The sequence below is a fragment of the Haliotis asinina genome, chromosome 16, assembly GCF_037392515.1.
Source record: "Haliotis asinina isolate JCU_RB_2024 chromosome 16, JCU_Hal_asi_v2, whole genome shotgun sequence".
Taxonomy (NCBI): Eukaryota; Metazoa; Mollusca; class Gastropoda; order Lepetellida; family Haliotidae; genus Haliotis; species Haliotis asinina.
Genome location: NC_090295.1, coordinates 18181980 through 18201613, shown reverse-complemented (window position 1 = coordinate 18201613; position 19634 = coordinate 18181980). Strand labels below are relative to the sequence as shown.

The 19634-nt window shown below is 40.4% G+C and overlaps 1 protein-coding gene across 1 annotated transcript in view; it reads right to left on the bottom strand.

Annotated features, from left to right (window-relative positions):
- LOC137268242 (ventricular zone-expressed PH domain-containing protein homolog 1-like) overlaps window positions 1–19634 on the bottom strand; it is a 30817-nt gene that overhangs the window by 4466 nt on the left and 6717 nt on the right. The window contains exons 4-11 of the mRNA XM_067802779.1: window positions 14189–14363; window positions 11628–11791; window positions 11074–11283; window positions 7686–7900; window positions 3737–3910; window positions 3114–3231; window positions 2515–2632; window positions 229–365 (exon numbers count right to left, since the gene is read on the bottom strand). Of these exons, the coding sequence (XP_067658880.1) occupies window positions 229–365; window positions 2515–2632; window positions 3114–3231; window positions 3737–3910; window positions 7686–7900; window positions 11074–11283; window positions 11628–11791; window positions 14189–14363 (1311 nt within the window). The remainder of the gene's footprint in view (window positions 1–228; window positions 366–2514; window positions 2633–3113; window positions 3232–3736; window positions 3911–7685; window positions 7901–11073; window positions 11284–11627; window positions 11792–14188; window positions 14364–19634) is intronic.

Here is a 19634-nt window from a genome sequence, read left to right as displayed (position 1 = left end):
TTAACAAATTACCTTTTTGCATAAAATATGTATGTGAAACCTGAATCTATTGCCTGGACACCTTAAACGTAACTGGCAACCCAAACTTCAATCACACTCTGTAATCAATTTGCCTATAACATTATGATGCGATGACATCAAAAAGGGCTGACATGTTGACATTTGTTCGTTTCGTGGATAGGTACATTAGAAGTCATAAAAAAATCACATACATGCCATGAAGCTTACCTGTACAGATAAAAACATAAGGTGTATCCATGTTTTTGGCAGTCTTGTGTTGAGTGTGAAGTAGCTGCTGAAATAGAGGCACTGCTCTGACTGACTGCAGCACTGGAAGTGGAGACGCAGGTACCGTCGCCGGCCATCTACAAACATGATGCACAAAATGCAGCCAGACTAGTGTTGGGAATTGGTTGAAATCTCACACTTGAAAATTGGTTAGAATATTTTTTCAGACTGTCCTATTCAGGTTGTTATTGCAGATATGTAAAAAGAAAAAAAAAACCTTGGGGTTCTCTGTTGTGTTTTTTTTTTAATTTAGAGTGAGTGAGTGAGTGAGTGACTTTAGTCCTACACTGCACTCAGCAATATTCCAGCCATATGGCGGCAGTCTGTAAATAATCCAGTGATCAACAACATGAGCATCGATCTGCGCCAATGGGAACCAAAGACATGTGTCAACCAAATCAGCGAGTCTGACCACCCGATCCCGTTAGTCGTCTCTTACGTCACCTCTTATGGCAAACATGGGTTGCTGAAAACCTATTCTACCCCGGACCTTCACAGGTTTTTTAAATTTAAAAAGTACGCAAATTGCATTTGTGAATTTCACAACCAGTGTCATTGGATTCAACTACTCTTAATACATGACTCATAATCATGATGTTCAAACAGAGTTCCTAGTGTCTTCAAGAAATATTCAATCACGACTTTTCAACAAGGGAAGTGAGTTTTCTAAGAATTAAAAACATGTTCAGGCTCTGACAGCTTGTAAGACATGTTTCTTCATCAACTATTTCAAACACTAAAATAGCAGTTCCAAAATTGTTTGTGTTTGATTATGAGATTGACTGCATGATCATTCCTTCACTTTGATTACTATGTCACAGTCCAGTAGGTTAAAGAAACTTTCATGATATTATCAACTTTTCCTCAATACCACTACAAAAATATGAAAAACAGCATTGAACTTGTCTACAAAAAACAATCACCATCCCAACAAATACACTGATCTGAAATGTGATAGCTTCAGTATCTGACAAAGAATTTTCAAGCAGGCAAATCTAGATCCACTCACTTATATTCAAAACAGAGTAAACGGTTGTGGTTGAACACTACATTCAGCGATATTCCTGGTCTGCTGACACACATTATACCTCCATTGGTAACAGAACCGAAACACTGGCACTAATGTGTTAACCTCTAGGCCAACCCACCATTCCTGTAATGGTCTATTTCAATCTTGGACAGGATTGAGACTTGTTTGACACGTCACTGGTTCCCAAATGCACAGATTGATGATTATGTTGTTGATCACTGGATTGTCTGATCCAGACTCGATTATTTAAAGACTGACGCCATATAGCTGGAATATTGCTGAGTGCGGCGTAAAACTAAACTCATTCACTCATTCCATCTTGGATGGCCAAATTTCAAAAGTAGTTTGTCCAGTGGTAGATATTTCTACCCCTAACAGCAAATATTTCATAATGTCAGGCAGGTTCTCTTGTGGTAAGTTTTAGGTGTTTAAGGTATTATGAAAATTAAGTTAAACTACATATGAATGGACAGTTCACGTTACGATAACCAATCATGTGGACCTTCAGTTTATATAAAGCTTGTTCGTGCTATGTATTTAAGTGTGACGCCTACGAACAGTGAATGGAGCTTGCACAAGTTGGAAAGAGCAGTCACAGATTTTTTATTGTTGAAAAAAGGACAGGCAAATTCGCATCAGGACTGGCAATTTTTTCAAAGTCCAGGTGTCGGGCTTGGAATTTTAAACACTTAAACTCTGAAAAACATCTTTAAAGTCTCCTCGACAGGTGAGTATCTGTAATACTATGGTTCCTTTATTTCATACATAAAAACATAGACACCGTTTTCTGGATGCATCTGTAACATCATTCACGTAATGTTTCAGAAGGGATATCTGGCAATCCTCTACACCATAGGCTGAATAAGAAAAGTGAAATGTTACTCGGGCATCAGCGTGTCACTTTTTTTTGTGAATGTAACAATTTTTTATTGCCATTTATAAAAAATAATTTCGACTTGGCCATCGTCCATTTGTCCACTATAAGAATGAGAGTCCGTAATAACAAGTGTGACTGAATCTACAACTCATTAACACATGCTAAACTTCACAAGCTGTTTTTCTGTGGGACAAAAAATGAAAATGCCACTTGTCACTTTCTTTCTACCAGAAATTTACAAAATGTCCTACTGCCCTTGTCACCTTTGAAAAAATTGTGCCCATGAAACATTTAATATTTTTTATGCTGCCATACTTACTGACAACACTGCACTTTGTTGGCAAAGGGATTCTGGCTTTGAGGCTGCTTATGAAGTTCTTGATTTTACTCAGATGTTTTTCACAGAACTGCTGCACGCCATCATGTGTAGGTTCAAACTGAAACAATGACATCATCCTTGTGTAACAAGGCCTCTGGCCTGAACAAAACACATACAAACATCTTGACACAACCTCATGCCTGAAATTCCCTGACACTTGAGAAGAATGTATTTTTTAAAGTAAAATTGATATTTTCATACTTATCCTGGCTCATGCATATTATCCCTATCTTCTATGCGACTGACAGTGGAACACTTGAATTCCTTGTACTTCCCTTGAAGAGGACACAGAAGTTCACTCACACACGAGTTGCCCAGAACAATAAGCGTGAGTCAGGATATGGAAAAATATTAAATATGTATAAGATATTTACTACTTTTAAGTTTTTGGTCAAATGGCTGATATTGGTAGATTTTCAGATCAAATCTAGCATACAGAAAAGTATCAAATCTCAGACAGTGCAGTTTCAAATCAGACTTCAGAGTCAGTATTCTGCCTTGAATGAGGTTGGGTGTGTATAGAATGACAAGACACTCACAGACTGGTTCTGCCCAGTCAGTGTGGAAGCACTGTTGGCAGAGAGTCTCTCTGAAACAAGAGTGGACGTGGGGCTCCCTGCTCGGTCACTTCCAACAGCCATATTGGAACTGCTGGCCCTGGGAACACAAACAAGCATACATGTGAAGATCATTGTGTCAGCATAACATATCACCAGAGTTTAGAACTGGTCCTCTACAACAGTAACTTTCAATGGTTGTAAGGGGAGACTTAATGGATCAGTTGGTGACACTGGTTCACCTGGTCAAGGACTTTTTCAGTGATATCGATACTGGGTATTTTTGCTTCCCCTGGGGATACTGTTTTAGTGCATAGATAACAAAAGTGAACAAATTTGCTTCAGTGTGCAGCTTTAAGTATAAGGGACTAGCATTATGCCCTCAACCTTAAAGAACTGAAGGAAATGTAGTCTTTCAGATTTCGGATCCAGATTTTCACTCTGTTATGATTCAGGGATTGTGCCCCTTGTTCAAAGGCGAAATCTCGTTTTCACAACATTTTTGCTCTAAGTTTCATCAATAGTGAAGTTAACAACAATCAATCGATATTTAATCACGATTATCAATCTCTTTGAACTGTATCATTGGCCAAAGCTAAACTGACCTTGATGACTTTGCCAAGGATTGCTGACTCGCCATGTTACTAGACGGTAGCGTAGTAGTCTTGACAGACACTGTGCCGCTGGGATGGGTTGCATTTGGAGGGTTGCCCACGGTGATGATTGTGATTGTTCCTTCTGTCTGGCTTGACACTGATTTCATCTCTTTCTCACCATTGCTGGGAAGAAAGGGCGATAACTCATCTTGAGTTAATGAATCATAACTAATGTAATTGATAAATAGACAAAGGTCTACACAAGGCCAGATAGGGGTGGAGTGTATCTTGTGATGCGTTTAGTACAAATCATCAGATGCGTTTCATACAATGTGTACACATCAGACAAAGATACTATGAGCGTGTGTGCCTTCGTATAGAGAAACATCTCCATGGCAGTGTCGTTTGTGATGTCACGAGATGTTTTCTGTCCTTGACGTCATGAAATCACAGCTTATTGCCGGTAGGGGATGACCGATGGTAGTGATGGCTGAGTTTTGCCCGTGTCTTTTTCAATCTAGTTTGAGCTAGAATCGGCATGGCTTGGGATTGAGAATGTATTATTCCATGTTAGAGTTATACTGAAAACTGGTGGTGACATGTAGTTGTTAGTTCATACTGTCTGACGGGGTAAGGGTGTGTGGACAGTGTGGAGTCAGTGTCAAATTGTGTTAAAAGTTAAAAGTTGTACTAATGTGACAACCCTTATTGAATAAAAGACATTATTGTGTAGCAAAACAAAATGTGTTTTTGTCTTATTCTGAAATGTGTCGTCTCTCCTAGCAGAAAATTGGGTCCCTAGATATCGGGGAAAATATCGGGAAAAGATCATACTTTTGTGAGGGAGGTAAACAAAAGCAATTTTAATACAAACCTCCAACAGTGGTGTATTAAGTACATAGATTAATATACACACATAAGTTAGCGCAAGGGCGCTGTGGCAGAATGTCAAGTTTAGCTCAGTGAGAGTGGGTATCATGGTTGTCCTCAGTATGTCCCGGAATGGCAAATCACCCCTACCTGTCTCTGAAACCTGCGAAAAACAGTCCTACATAAAAACAGCTTCATCTTTAATGGTGCTCATTATTTCCATGTTGGGGGTACGGCAACGGGAACCAAACTAGCACCCTTGTATGCCAACATCTTTATGGGAGAACTAGAAGAACGAATCCAATAAACCGATCAACCCTACCTTTGTGTAAGGTTCATCAATGATATCATCATGATATGGACACTAGGCCAACAACGCCTGGAATCCTTCCTTAAGTACCTCAATAGCTCACAGCTGACTATTAAATTCACGCCTAAATTATCTTTAGACAAAATCTCATTTCTGGACATGTGAGTATCACATAAGGACCTTCACAAATTGGAATTAACCTTTTTTTGTAAACCAACCGACACACAGTCGTACTTGTTGCACACATCCTGTCACCCCAGATATATCTAACTGAGAGGCCCTTTCAGTCAGTTCCTAAGGTTGAAATGCATCTGTTCAACAGCCGAGTAATATGAAAAGCATAGCCCCAATCTCATCAACTACTATCTCAAACGTGGTTATCACAGGAAACACATAGAACAAAATAAAAACTGGTCTGACTCGGAAGAGAGAAGCTCTCTCTTATCCACCCCTTACAAGGAACCATGAAACAATCAAAGACTGGTCCTAGTTAGCAGCTACAATCCCATGAACATTGAGCTTAATGCCATTGTCAGAAAAGGCTGGCACATCTGTCAAGAAACTTTAGCCTCCCCATATATTGCTGCCTATAGTGAAAATAAAACCCTTTGACCTATCCTAGACAGTTACAACAAATCAGCGACTGAACTGTCAACTTTATCGAGAATGTTTGAGACAAAGACAATTGCAAAATCTGCAAAATATTAACAGGCAGTAACACCTTCACAAGCTCTGTCACAAACAAGGTCTTCAATAAAAGAAGCTACACCTCCCAATCCCACAATGTAGCCTACCTATTTACTTGCAAACACAGCAACAAACAATATATGTTGGCAAGACTAAAAGATGTTTCAGAATCCAACTATCAGAACACTATGCTGATATCACACATAAACGTGATAAACCAGTTGTGTCACATTTTAACTCCAAACATCATGGCAGTAATAATCGAAGGTTTGACATTATCACAGAACTCTGACATTACCCAGGCTATGAACAAACCACAAACCACCAAGAAAAGAAGATCTCTTGAATTATGATGGACACACATTCCAACTGCAAGGACTCAAGGATAGGATTGCATTGGATTTCTTAATGTAACTGATAACAGAAGCATAAAAACCATGAACTTAAATACTTTGTCATACATTTCCATGACTATGATTCTAAAAAATGCAAATATTGGAACCATAATTTTGAATAAGTTCTTGCCCATGGCAGTAGCTGCCCGGTTTATCCTGGAGTACGAGAGAAAGCGTGAGTTTAGTTTTACCCAATATTCCAGCTACATGGTTCTGCAGAGGCTTAGATATGCAGAATATCTGGGTAAAATATGAACAGAAAATTTCCAATTCTGCATTGAAAAATAATTATAGCATACCAATTACTCATTAATATTGTTAGATACACAAAAAGTTTAAAGCATATGAATACAGAATAAATTTATGAAAAATCGCTTGCTATCAAGTTGTTAGTATAGGTTTAGTGTTGTACTGTCAGTATAGGTGAGTGATTTTTTTAAGGTGGTTCTGATTAGGCTAAATAGAAAAAGTCAAATGGTTTTCGGGCATCGGTGCATCAGTTTTATTTGTACTCATGACAGTTTTTTATTGCCGTTTAAAAAAAATAATTTTGACTTGGCCCCTTCCCGATCATCCATTTGTCCACTATAAGAATGAATGTCTGTGAGAATGAGTGTGACTGAATCTGCAACATATTAACACATGGTAAACTTCCTAAGCTGTATTTCTGAGAGTACAAAATGAAAATGTGTTCCTCCCTTGTCAAAAATTAAAAACAAAGTCCTACCACCCTCGTCACTTCTCACAAAAAATGCGCTGGAGAAACATTTAATTTTTTTATGGTATACCATAAGGCAGTTCAGACCTTCATATTTAGTTGTGTAAACTCATTGGAATACCTATGCTTGAGAGCAGAGGGTAACAGAAATAGTCAATAGTCATAATACCCATTCAAAAAATAGATACAGTGGGTACAGTACCCACAACAGCTAAATCTTATCAGGAGCTCTGGGGGTGCTCTGTAAATAATCGAGTCTGGACCGGACAATCCAGTAATGAACATCATGAGCATCAATCTACACAATTGGGGTACAATGGCATGTCAACCAAGTCGGCGAGTCAGACCACCCAACCCTGTTATTCGCTTCTTACAACAAGCATGGGTTACTGAACTCAATGCACATGATGGAGAGGTGAAGATATCATTCTTTAAGTTTTCCATCTGACAAAATCGATTTCTGTTTGAGAATTTTCTCAATAACTATAAACACACTTTACAGATGCTTTCATACATCCTATTCAGTCCTGAGAAGATTTGGGTTACAACTGGTCCTCAGCAACCCATACTTGTCGTAAGAGGAAACTAACAGGGTGGGTTACAACTGGTCCTCAGCAACTCATACTTGTCGTAAGAGGAAACTAACAGGGTGGGTTACAACTGGTCCTCAGCAACCCATACTTGTCATAAGAGGAAACTAACAGGATCTCATGTTCAGGCTTGCTCACATGTTGACATATCATCGTATCTTATCAGCGTAGATTTCTCAATTACTTACAGACTGTGCCATATAACTGGAACATTGCAAAGTGCGGCATTAAACAACAAACCAACCAGTCATACTTATATTATAGTTAGGTCATGTTAGGCGTTTCAAGTTTCCTACAAAAGAAAACACGGGAAATTGATTTTATCATTAAAAAAAGAAACTAAACAAAGACAATAGAAAATGATCAATCAGAGGTTAGGAACACCTACTATTTTTTGAGATCTTCTTTTATTTGTTGAACGAAGAGCCGAACTGCACTGGAACCACTTGATGCTAGTTTTCCAATTACTTCCATGTTGTCTGCCAAGAGTGTGTTGTGGTTCATTCCAATACCTCGTATCTCCTGAAGGATTGTGGGTAATAGGGCTGGCTCTGTTGTCGTTAATCTACTCACAAGATAGCTCATTGACTTCTTGGCTTCAGTCTAGTGAGGAAATAAAAAAACAAGGTCAATTTGCGTATGACTAATAATACAACCTCTGATGTATTAAATGTGCATACTTTTTCAAAGACTAAAAAAACCCCAAGAGGGTGACATATTATGAAGAGTCCTGCCAGGCATCTATCTTGGCCTGCCTAGAATTCACTAGAAATCACAGTCTGCAGCAATTTTTATTACCCCTACATGGAACAAAAATAACAATACATGTTAACAAGTCTATTTGCGTATGACTAATAATACAACCTCTGATGTATTAAATGTGCATACTTTTTCAAAGACTAAAAATTCCCAAGAGGGTGACATATTATGAAGAGTCCTGCCAGGCATCTATCTTGGCCTGCCTAGAATTCACTAGAAATCACAGTCTGCAGCAATTTTTATTACCCCTACATGGAACAAAAATAACAATACATGTTAACAAGTCTATTTGCGTATGACTAATAATACAACCTCTGATGTATTAAATGTGCATACTTTTTCAAAGACTAAAAAACCCCAAGAGGGTGACATATTATGAAGAGTCCTGCCAAGCGTCTATCTTGGCCTGCCTAGAATTCACTAGAAATCACAGTCTGCAGCAATTTTTATTACCCCTACATGGAACAAAAATAACAATACATGTTAACAAGTCTATTTGCGTATGACTAATAATACAACCTCTGATGTATTAAATGTGCATACTGTTTCAATGACAAAAAATTCCCAAGAGGGTGACATATTATGAAGAGTCCTGCCAGGCATCTATCTTGGCCTGCCTAGAATTCACTAGAAATCACAGTCTGCAGCAATTTTTATTACCCCTACATGGAACAAAAATAACAATACATGTTAACAAGTCTATAGAAGTAATTTGTGTATCACTGATAACACAGTCGATGATGCCCATGATCTGGACAATCTGTGACACCTGTCATATTCTACTGCCTGTAATTCCCAACAACTGACCTCACATAGATGGCTCCCATGATCTGGACAATCTGTGACACCTGTCATATTCTACTGCCTGATATTCCCAACAACTGACCTCACATAGATGGCTCCCATGATCTGGACAATCTGTGACACCTGTCATATTCTACTGCCTGTAATTCCCAACAACTGACCTCACATAGACGGCACCCATGATCTGGACAATCTGTGACACCTGTCATATTCTACTGCCTGTAATTCCCAACAACTGACCTCACATAGATGGCTCCCATGATCTGGACAATCTGTGACACCTGTCATATTCTACTGCCTGTAATTCCCAATAACTGACCTCACATAGACGGCACCCATATCTGGACAATCTGTGACACCTGTCATATTCTACTGCCTGATATTCCCAACAACTGACCTCACATAGTTGGCTCCCATGATCTGGACAATCTGTGACACCTGTCATATTCTACTGCCTGATATTCCCAATAACTGACCTCACATAGATGACTCCCATGATCTGGACAATCTGTGACACCTGTCATATTCTACTGCCTGATATTCCCAATAACTGACCTCACATAGATGACTCCCATGATCTGGACAATCTGTGACACCTGTCATATTCTGCTGCCTGATATTCCCAACAACTGACCTCACATAGATGACTCCCATGATCTGGACAATCTGTGACACCTGTCATATTCTACTGCCTGATATTCCCAATAACTGACCTCACATAGATGACTCCCATGATCTGGACAATCTGTGACACCTGTCATATTCTACTGCCTGATATTCCCAATAACTGACCTCACATAGATGACTCCCATGATCTGGACAATCTGTGACACCTGTCATATTCTACTGCCTGATATTCCCAATAACTGACCTCACATAGATGACTCCCATGATCTGGACAATCTGTGACACCTGTCATATTCTACTGCCTGATATTCCCAATAACTGACCTCACATAGATGACTCCCATGATCTGGACAATCTGTGACACCTGTCATATTCTACTGCCTGATATTCCCAATAACTGACCTCACATAGATGACTCAAATGATCTGGACAATCTGTGACACCTGTCATATTCTACTGCCTGATATTCCCAACAACTGACCTCACATAGATGACTCCCATGATCTGGACAATCTGTGACACCTGTCATATTCTACTGCCTGATATTCCCAACAACTGACCTCACATAGATGACTCCCATGATCTGGACAATCTGTGACACCTGTCATATTCTACTGCCTGATATTCCCAACAACTGACCTCACATAGATGACTCCCATGATCTGGACAATCTGTGACACCTGTCATATTCTACTGCCTGATATTCCCAACAACTGACCTCACATAGATGACTCCCATGATCTGGACAATCTGTGACACCTGTCATATTCTACTGCCTGTAATTCCCAACAACTGACCTCACATAGATGACTCCCATGATCTGGACAATCTGTGACACCTGTCATATTCTACTGCCTGTAATTCCCAACAACTGACCTCACATAGATGGCTCCCATGATCTGGACAATCTGTGACACCTGTCATATTCTACTGCCTGATATTCCCAACAACTGACCTCACATAGATGGCTCCCATGATCTGGACAATCTGTGACACCTGTCATATTCTACTGCCTGATATTCCCAACAACTGACCTCACATAGATGACTCCCATGATCTGGACAATCTGTGACACCTGTCATATTCTACTGCCTGTAATTCCCAACAACTGACCTCACATAGATGACTCCCATGATCTGGACAATCTGTGACACCTGTCATATTCTACTGCCTGATATTCCCAACAACTGACCTCACATAGATGACTCCCATGATCTGGACAATCTGTGACACCTGTCATATTCTACTGCCTGTAATTCCCAACAACTGACCTCACATAGATGACTCCCATGATCTGGACAATCTGTGACACCTGTCATATTCTACTGCCTGATATTCCCAATAACTGACCTCACATAGATGACTCCCATGATCTGGACAATCTGTGACACCTGTCATATTCTACTGCCTGTAATTCCCAACAACTGACCTCACATAGATGACTCCCATGATCTGGACAATCTGTGACACCTGTCATATTCTACTGCCTGATATTCCCAACAACTGACCTCACATAGATGGCTCAAATGATCTGGACAATCTGTGACACCAGTAATGTCTATTACTGTATATTCTATACTACTGACCTGACTCAGTGTGCCGAGGGCGCCCATGATCTGAGCAACCTGTGGCAGCAATATCGGCTGCTGATCTGCAACATCCTCCAGCTTTGCACGATGGTCAACAAATGTATTTGGGTTGTCAGTTGCCATGTCAACAAACATGATCATCACCACAGCTCCCAACATGTTGCTTGGGAACAGCTCACAAAACTTGGGAACATGTTCTTCTAAAAGCTAAAAATAAAAGAGAAAGCATGTTAGAGACTACATTTTCAGCACCAAACAGAAAGTAACCCTCAGAGTAACCTTCAGATTAGAGTAACCTTCAGATTAGCTAACACCTGTCTACAGGCTGCTTTATTTGGTCCTCAAAATTCACAATATTAGTGGTCAAATACAATGTTCCTATTTTAGCTATACACTTCAATGTATACGACTGGCATCAACAATATGGTTAGGGGTATTTACAAGCTGTTTTGATGTTGGTAGAGGGCAATGTCTGGAAATATTCCACTGGGAATCTGTATAAAACAACAATTGAACACCATGTACACCTTACTCTGGAATATTGCATTTACCTGGGGTTTCTTCTTGGCCACGGAACCAAAGACTTGGATGAGGGAAACTTTCTCTGAAGAGTCACACTTGTCCAGCAAGGCTACAAGGTCATCTACATGATCATCAACCGGCGCCGGGTTCTGGGAGTAGATCTGTGGCATCACCTGACTCATCTGGTAGTTACCTGGACATCACACATGTCATGTATCACACAGGTAACTAACTACCTTTTACTATCTGTTATAATTATGTTTATTATATTAGCATTTGTACAGCACCAATATCTAGTTTCTCAAAGGCAATTTTTATTTCCCCCTTGAACACTGGATGTCAGTCTCGATGTCATGTCGTATTACCAATCTCAGCTTCCTGGGATAATACAACTCTTGCAGTTAATGTGGTGTTTATATTGTAATGAAAAAGCCATTCACATTTGGGTGGACTGGGACACATTGTACCTTTCCAAGTTTACTGGACATAACTGTACCTGCATATAGGTGCTTGCATGTATTCACATGATTCACATGTATTCACAAGAGATTCATGGTTTCTCTTACATCAGGACCAGGGAAGGTCCAGGGTAGAATAGGCCTTCACCAACCCATGCTTGCCACAAAAGGCAACTGTGCTTGTCATAAGAGGCAACCAACAGGATTGGGTGGTCAGACTCGCTGACTTGGTTGACACATGTCATCGGTTCCCAATTGCGCAGATCGATGCTCGTGTTGTTGATCCCTGGATTGTCTGGTCCAGACTCGATTATGTACAGACTGCCACCATACAGCTGGAATATTGCTGAGTGCAGCGTAAAACTAAACTCACTCACTGATGTCAGCGGGGTTGTGAACTGCACACTATTAATGGTGACAACACTGAAAGAGTCTGTACATAAAACTGACTCAAAGGTTTTTACATTCACCTTAAGTTCACTTGATCACTAGCTTGCTCAGCACTCTTCAATCTAGTTCTTATTAAAATATATCTACTTGTATATCGTTCAAAGCCACAGTTAATGCTAGTATTTCACATATTTCAGCCAATGCAACATTAAGCCAGTTAGTCTAAAATCAGGATAATGTGTCTTTAAAGTTACCAACTTGCAGGACACCATCCCTGACTACCTCTCCCACTGGACAGGGCAACTACCTCCATCATAAGACACTACAGCTACCTGCCCCTCAGGACACTACACCTACTTATACTTCAGAACACTCCAATGAACACAACAGCTATCAAGTATGACACTTGACTCGCCTACCCCTGAGGACACCCCACTTGACACTGCAGTTATCAAGCAAAACACATCAACCACCTACCCCTGCAGACACCACACTCGACATTACAGCTCTCTACCAGGTTACTAAAACTACCTTCCCCTTAGAACACCCCACTGGACACTGCTGCTAACATGCAGGACACTTAAGCTACTTATCCCTCAAGACACCCCACTGGACACTATGCTTCACAAGCAGGACACTTCAGCTACTTACCCCTGAAGACACCCCACTGGATGCTATGGTTCACAAGCAGGAAACTTCAGCTACTTATCCCTCAAGACACCCCACTGGATGCTGTGGCACTCAAGCAGGACACTTCAGCTACTTACCCCTGAAGACACCCCATAGGACACTATGGTTCACAAGCAGGACACTTCAGCTACTTATCCCTCAAGACACCCCACTGGACGCTATGGTTCACAAGCAGGACACTTCAGCTACTTATTACTCAAGAAACAATACTGGACACAATGGCACTCAAGCAGGACATTCAAGCTACTTACCCCTGAAGACACCACACTGGACACTATGGTTCACAAGCAGGACATTTCAGCTGCTTACCCCTCAGGAAACCCCACTGCACACTGCCGTTATCATACAGGACACTACAGCTACCTACCCCTCAGGACATCCAACTGGAAACTGCAGTTATCATACAGGATTCTACAGCTTCCTTCGCCTCAGGACATCCAAAAGCACACTGTAGTTATCATACAGGACACTACAGCTTCCTACCCCTCAGGACATCCAACTCAACACTGCTGTTACCATACATGACACCACAACTACCTACCCCTCAGGACATCCAACTGGACACTGCAGTTATCAAGCACAACACTATAGCTTCCTACTCCTCAGGACATCCAACTGGACACTGCAGTTATCAAGCACAATACTACAGCTTCCTACTCCTCAGGACATCCAACTGCACACTGCAGTTACCATACAGGACACCACAGCTACCTACCCCTCAGGACATCCAACAGGACACTGCAGTTACCATACAGGACACCACAGCTACCTACCCCTCAGGACATCCAACAGGACACTGCAGTTATCAAACAGGGCACCACAGCTACCTACCCCTCAGGACATCCAACTGCACACTGCAGTTATCAAGCACAACACTACAGCTTCCAAACCCTTCAAGACACCCCACTGTACACTGCAACTATCACACAGGACACTTCAGTTACCTTCCCCTCAGGACACCCTACTGGGCACAGCAGCTCTCAAGCAGGATACTAAAACTACCTACCTCAACAGAAACAACACCTACTCAGAAGGACGCTACAACTACCTACCCTGCAGGACACTAACAACGATGAGAGCCATGTGTTTGGCCAAGAGGTCAGCATTGTCGATTGTAGCAAGGGAGAGGTAGCTGGACACATTCCGAGAGAGGTCTTTATTCTCACAGTCAAGGAACTGGACCACAGCTGGGATAGCAAGATTCATCACACTCTCCTTGTTGTAGTGCTGCAAACAGAAATTACAGGTCATTATATGCACAGTGGTACATACTCGATTGTTACTGGATCAATGTTGGACAAAAACACAAAGACTATAAATGTCAAACGCTTTTATCAAGTTATGTGGTTGAATGTATCATATATAATCTTAATACTTATCAGAAAGAATATTCTGTTGTTTATGCAGATTTATTTGACTGTCTTATATTTACATACTACATAAACATGTAAAAATAACAATATAACAGCAGCTGTAACAGTCTATTCAAATTGTTGCCAAAATCACAGAATCCGGTGATCAACAACACAGCATTAATCTGTGCAATTGGGGACCGATGACATGTGTCAACCAAGTCCGTGAGTCTGACCACTCGATCCCATTAGTCGCCTTTTACGACAAGCACCTTTTATGGCAAGCATGGGTTGGAGAAGGCCTATTCTACCCCTAAGAGAGAGATAAGGTATCTGATGTTGTTAGACAGTTAATCTGGGCAGTGTCTGAACTTTGTTTTATGATTACATGTTTTTCAACATCACATGACGAACATGTGATTGCAGTGTTGTCTTTACTGTACAAGACACCAAGTGGATATCTCATTCTCGAAGCAAACAAGGTACCTTATGTTGTTCGACTTTTAATTAGGATTTTGTTGGAACCTTGAGTTACTACTGCATTCTCTTCAAATCACCGATCACTAACCACTGATCTCAGTTAGCACTTACAATGTTCTTGTGACATGATCCAATTGATATATACAATGTCTGGTTTTTGATCATTATATTGGGCAGTAATAAGTTTGTTTATATCATGTAGCTGGCGTCATGTAAACCTAATTTCTGAAGCTTAAGGTGGATAGCAGAGCTTATCTGCACTGGAACACTCGTGGAGTTTGTTTCAGCTATAGGAAAATATTTTCCATTTCAGTATATCTTAATTTATGTGAAGGCACTAAATTTTCTCCAGCATGTACTCCTATACCTTAAAGATAATAAATTAAAAATAGTCTCTGCAAACTGTAGAGTGTTAGCTGAAACGCGTAAAATGCTAGAAGTGGAAGTAATGAAAATTTGGCAAAAGAAGAAATATTCCGTGATATGTCTTCAAGATATTCATATCTCTGATGAAGATATACTTATATTTAGAAACGAATGGGGTCTTAATTGCATTATTGCATCCTTTAGATCCAACTCAAGAGGTGTGGCGATACTATTTAAAAACAACACAGAAACTGAAATACATAAAAGGGGGTAACTATATTATATCAGATGTGACTATAGATGGAACTAAGATGACATTAAGTTAACTAATCTCTTTGACCCAAACAAAGATGAGCCATCTTTTTACACCAAAATATTTCAGCTGATTGATGACACAGGAAATGACCCTATGATACGTGGTGACTGGAATCTGGTATTAAATCCATCTATTGACCTAGAAAACTACAAACATGTTAATAATCCTAATGCAAGAAATACACCTCTAGGACATACATAACAATTTGATCTGATAGATGTATGGAGGAAACAAACAATGACTGCAGAAAATTTACCTGGTGGACGAGAAACCTTAAACAACAAGTTAGATAAGACTTTTTTCTCATAACACAATATGTATTTAACATCTCATGTGATACTGCCGTTATTCCAGGATATAAATCTGATCACTCCCCACTTACTTTTCCTTTTCCAAATGCTCAAAGTAAAGACAGGGGACAAGGGTATTGGAAATTCAATACCTCATTGTTATGCAATAAAGACTATGTTAAACTTGTCAAGGACACTTTAAAGGAAACACTATATGAATATGCATACAGGATACACACTAAGGAAGATAGTGAGACCAGTATCCAAGATGGATCTCTGCGACTGAAAATTTCTGATTGATTATTTTTAGAGACCTTCTTAAAGAACTTGAGAGGAAAAACTATTTCTTACTCTTCCTTTTTGAAGAAACATGAAGCACATAAAGCAGTATATAAAATATAAGGAATGATTTCCAAAATATTAATGAAAACCTGTTATGTGAAGTATCAAAAAAGATAAAACAATTAGAACAATACCACGACGAGGAAATCAAAGGAATCCAAAGAAGAAAGAGAATAACATGGTATGAAGGAGAGAAACCAACTAGTTACTTCTGCCATCTGGAAAACAGACCAACAAGCTGATAAATAGCATAAGGAACCAAAATGGAGAAAATATCACAGATGGAAAAATCATTTTGGAGGAACTGAACAATTTCTACTCTAAACTTAATGAACAATCAAACTGCGATCTTAACATTTATAATGAACTTCTAAATGATGTAATTGTACCAAAAATAAACAAAATAGACAATGACAACCTGGATAAGGACGTGACAATGGAAGAAATAAAGAAAATGTAATTTTCTGAATACATTTGATATTTATTCTTATCCTGACTCATGCTTAATTGCTTATCTCCTACTACCTGGCGAAGATAGTGGAATACCTGAAATCGCTTGAAGTTCCCTTCTAAAAGTAGAGGACGTAAAATACACTCACCCACTGGAAGCCTCCTTTTTCCCACCAAATCGGTCACATGACTAACCATGTTTGACACTATCTCCTTATAAAATCACCCAACACAAGAATTTGGGAATTGAGCGTGCCTGAGAGGGGCAGCTGGGAGGGCATTAATCATGAGTCAGGTTAAGTATAAAATATCAATTTTATTCAAAAAATGACATATTTTTCCTTGTCCTGACTCATGCTTAATTGCTTACAGAATTTGACGGAACCGGTGGTGGGTCAGACCACGCTGTATTCTGACGGCTGTCAAAATTAAGTCTGATATTTCTACCCCTAACGGGAACTTGTAACAGGAGTAATTCAGTCCTGTTCTTCCAATACTCATCTGTAAATAGATTTGCAAACACTGTGTTTGACTTCCAAAAGCTGCCCTCCATTGTAGTTAAAAGCGTGCAATTTCTGTGTAGAGCTAGTGTAGGGGCCAAGGCTCTGACTTCTTGTGGGTTGGAGGCTCGCAGAGGTTCCAAGTTTACTGCTATCTAGGCCCTCAGTATAACAGCTCTGATCCATGTGGTACGTGTGAGATATATCTTCAGTGCACTGACTAGACATAATGATAGGTCTTGAGTATCATGAGCTCCTAGGATTGAAGATAATGCCGGTATGTGGAATTGTCTATCTGGCTGTTGATTCTTTGCAATAAAATCCCAACGTAGACCAAGATGAACTGTCTCTTGATGACTTGAATCAAATCTTGCGTGAATTTCTGACATTCATGCAGCTGTAGCCAAGGCAAGTAAAAACAGCATCTTCTGAGTTAACAGTTCAAATGAGGTCTGGTCAAGTGGCTTGATCCCAAGCTGGAGCTCTAAACCTGCCTTGTTGATCTTCCAACTTGCAGGAGCATTATAAGGCTACTAGCTCAGGTACTTAAGTCAGCATGATCCCTGTTTTCATGGTGATGACTGAGCTGGGGGCTGCCAAGTATGTAGATAATGTAGAACCTTTCAGATCTCTGGAACGTCGTAGATGACATAGACAATCCGCAATTTGAGGATGTGTTACCTTCATAGCTGTGAATCCTTTCTTTCTGGCGTATGTCTCAAACAGTTTCCACTCATCATCATATGAGGTGCGAATGGATTTCCGTAAAGCTAAGGTAACTGCTTTCCCTGCCCTCACCGAGTATCCTCTGTGTTTTAAACAGGCTTTAATAAGTCTATACGTGAAATGCAGATGGGTTGCTGTGCGCCTGTTTGGTGTGCGGATGAATGAGAAGACTCTTCCAGTCTGATAGTTGTAGAGCTGCCTTTCCCAGTTCTTCTGTAAGTATTGGGAACCAATGCTGCATTGGCCAGTAAGGCGCGACCAAAATCATTTGTAGCAGTTTCATCTGTTTGATTTTCTCAATGACCTTTGATAGCAGCACTGGAGGGGGAAATGCGAACATGCTGAGAGCATCTGTTGCTCTGGCTAACGGATCTGGTACCGTGATACAAAGGTTGTTGACTGTTGAACCTTGTTGCAAATGAGTTTATTTGCAGCGATCCGAATGTCTGGCTGATTAGTTGAAACGCCTCCCGATGCAGCATCCACTCTGTTGGTGATGGACAAAGAGGACGGGATAAAGCGTCTGCCATGATGTTGCAAGCTCCTGGTATGTGACATGCTTTCATTTAGAAATTCGACTGTTGACCATGTCGAAGAGTAGAAACGTCAGGTGCAGTAGAGATGCTGATCTCGACCCTTGTTTGTTTGTGTAGAAGGCCACTGTTGAGTTGTCTGTGTGGATCATCAGTAGCCGGTTTCTCAGTGTTGTTGACTAGTGATGGATAGCATGAATCACCGCTTTCATCTCCAACTGATTGATGTGAAGAGCTTGATCTCCCTTTTTTCCAGATTCCTGCTGCAACCCCATAGAGATGGTTGTTGAATGCCGGTTCTAACACATAAGTTCCTGTGCAGACGTTCGACTGACGAGTCCAACAGAGTAGAAATGACTTCAGATTGTCTGGGAGCAGAATCTCTTGTTGAGATGAAGATTCGAGAAGTGTTGCAGCGGGCGTAGATGCAGTCTTCCTCTTCTGGTCATATCCTGAGCTGACGTGAGAAGACCTATGAGACACTGCCATTGTCATAGTGTCAACGGAGAGAGTACTGCTTGATTTATCATCTCTTGAATCTTGACCCACCAGTCCTCTGCGACGACAATCCAATTCAATGTGGTGATGAAACGAATCATGAGGAACTTGTGAGGTCCCAATTCTGTCTGCAGATGATTTAATAGACATCCCAGTTGTGTGTTAGTAGCCTGATGGTGAAGTCTGAGTCTGAGCTGACATTTCTCTTGATGAACTTGGGTGGGTTTGGTTACCCAAGTAAATAGTCACAGGGCCAAAGATATTCCAAACGGTAGGACAGTCCACTGGCAGTGCTGACTGTTGAAAAGGAAGTGCAAATATTTCCTGAATTCTCGATGTATCGGGATGTGTAGATATGCATCCTTTAGATCGATGCTGGCCAGATAATCGGAACGGATCGGATGAGGACTCTTAGTTGTGGAAGATGTATCATCTTGAAGCACTTTGGTTTCCGTAATAACTTCTTGTTGAATTCCTTCATGTTGTATATGAGCCGAAATTTTTCTTTCAAATTCTTCTTGGGTACCAGAAAAATTGGGGAGTAAAAGCCAGGTGTTAGACTCTGTGGCTGTATTACTTAGACTGCTCCCTTCTGTAACAGCATTGTTATGGTGTCTAGTTGATCCTTTGCATAAATGATGGGAG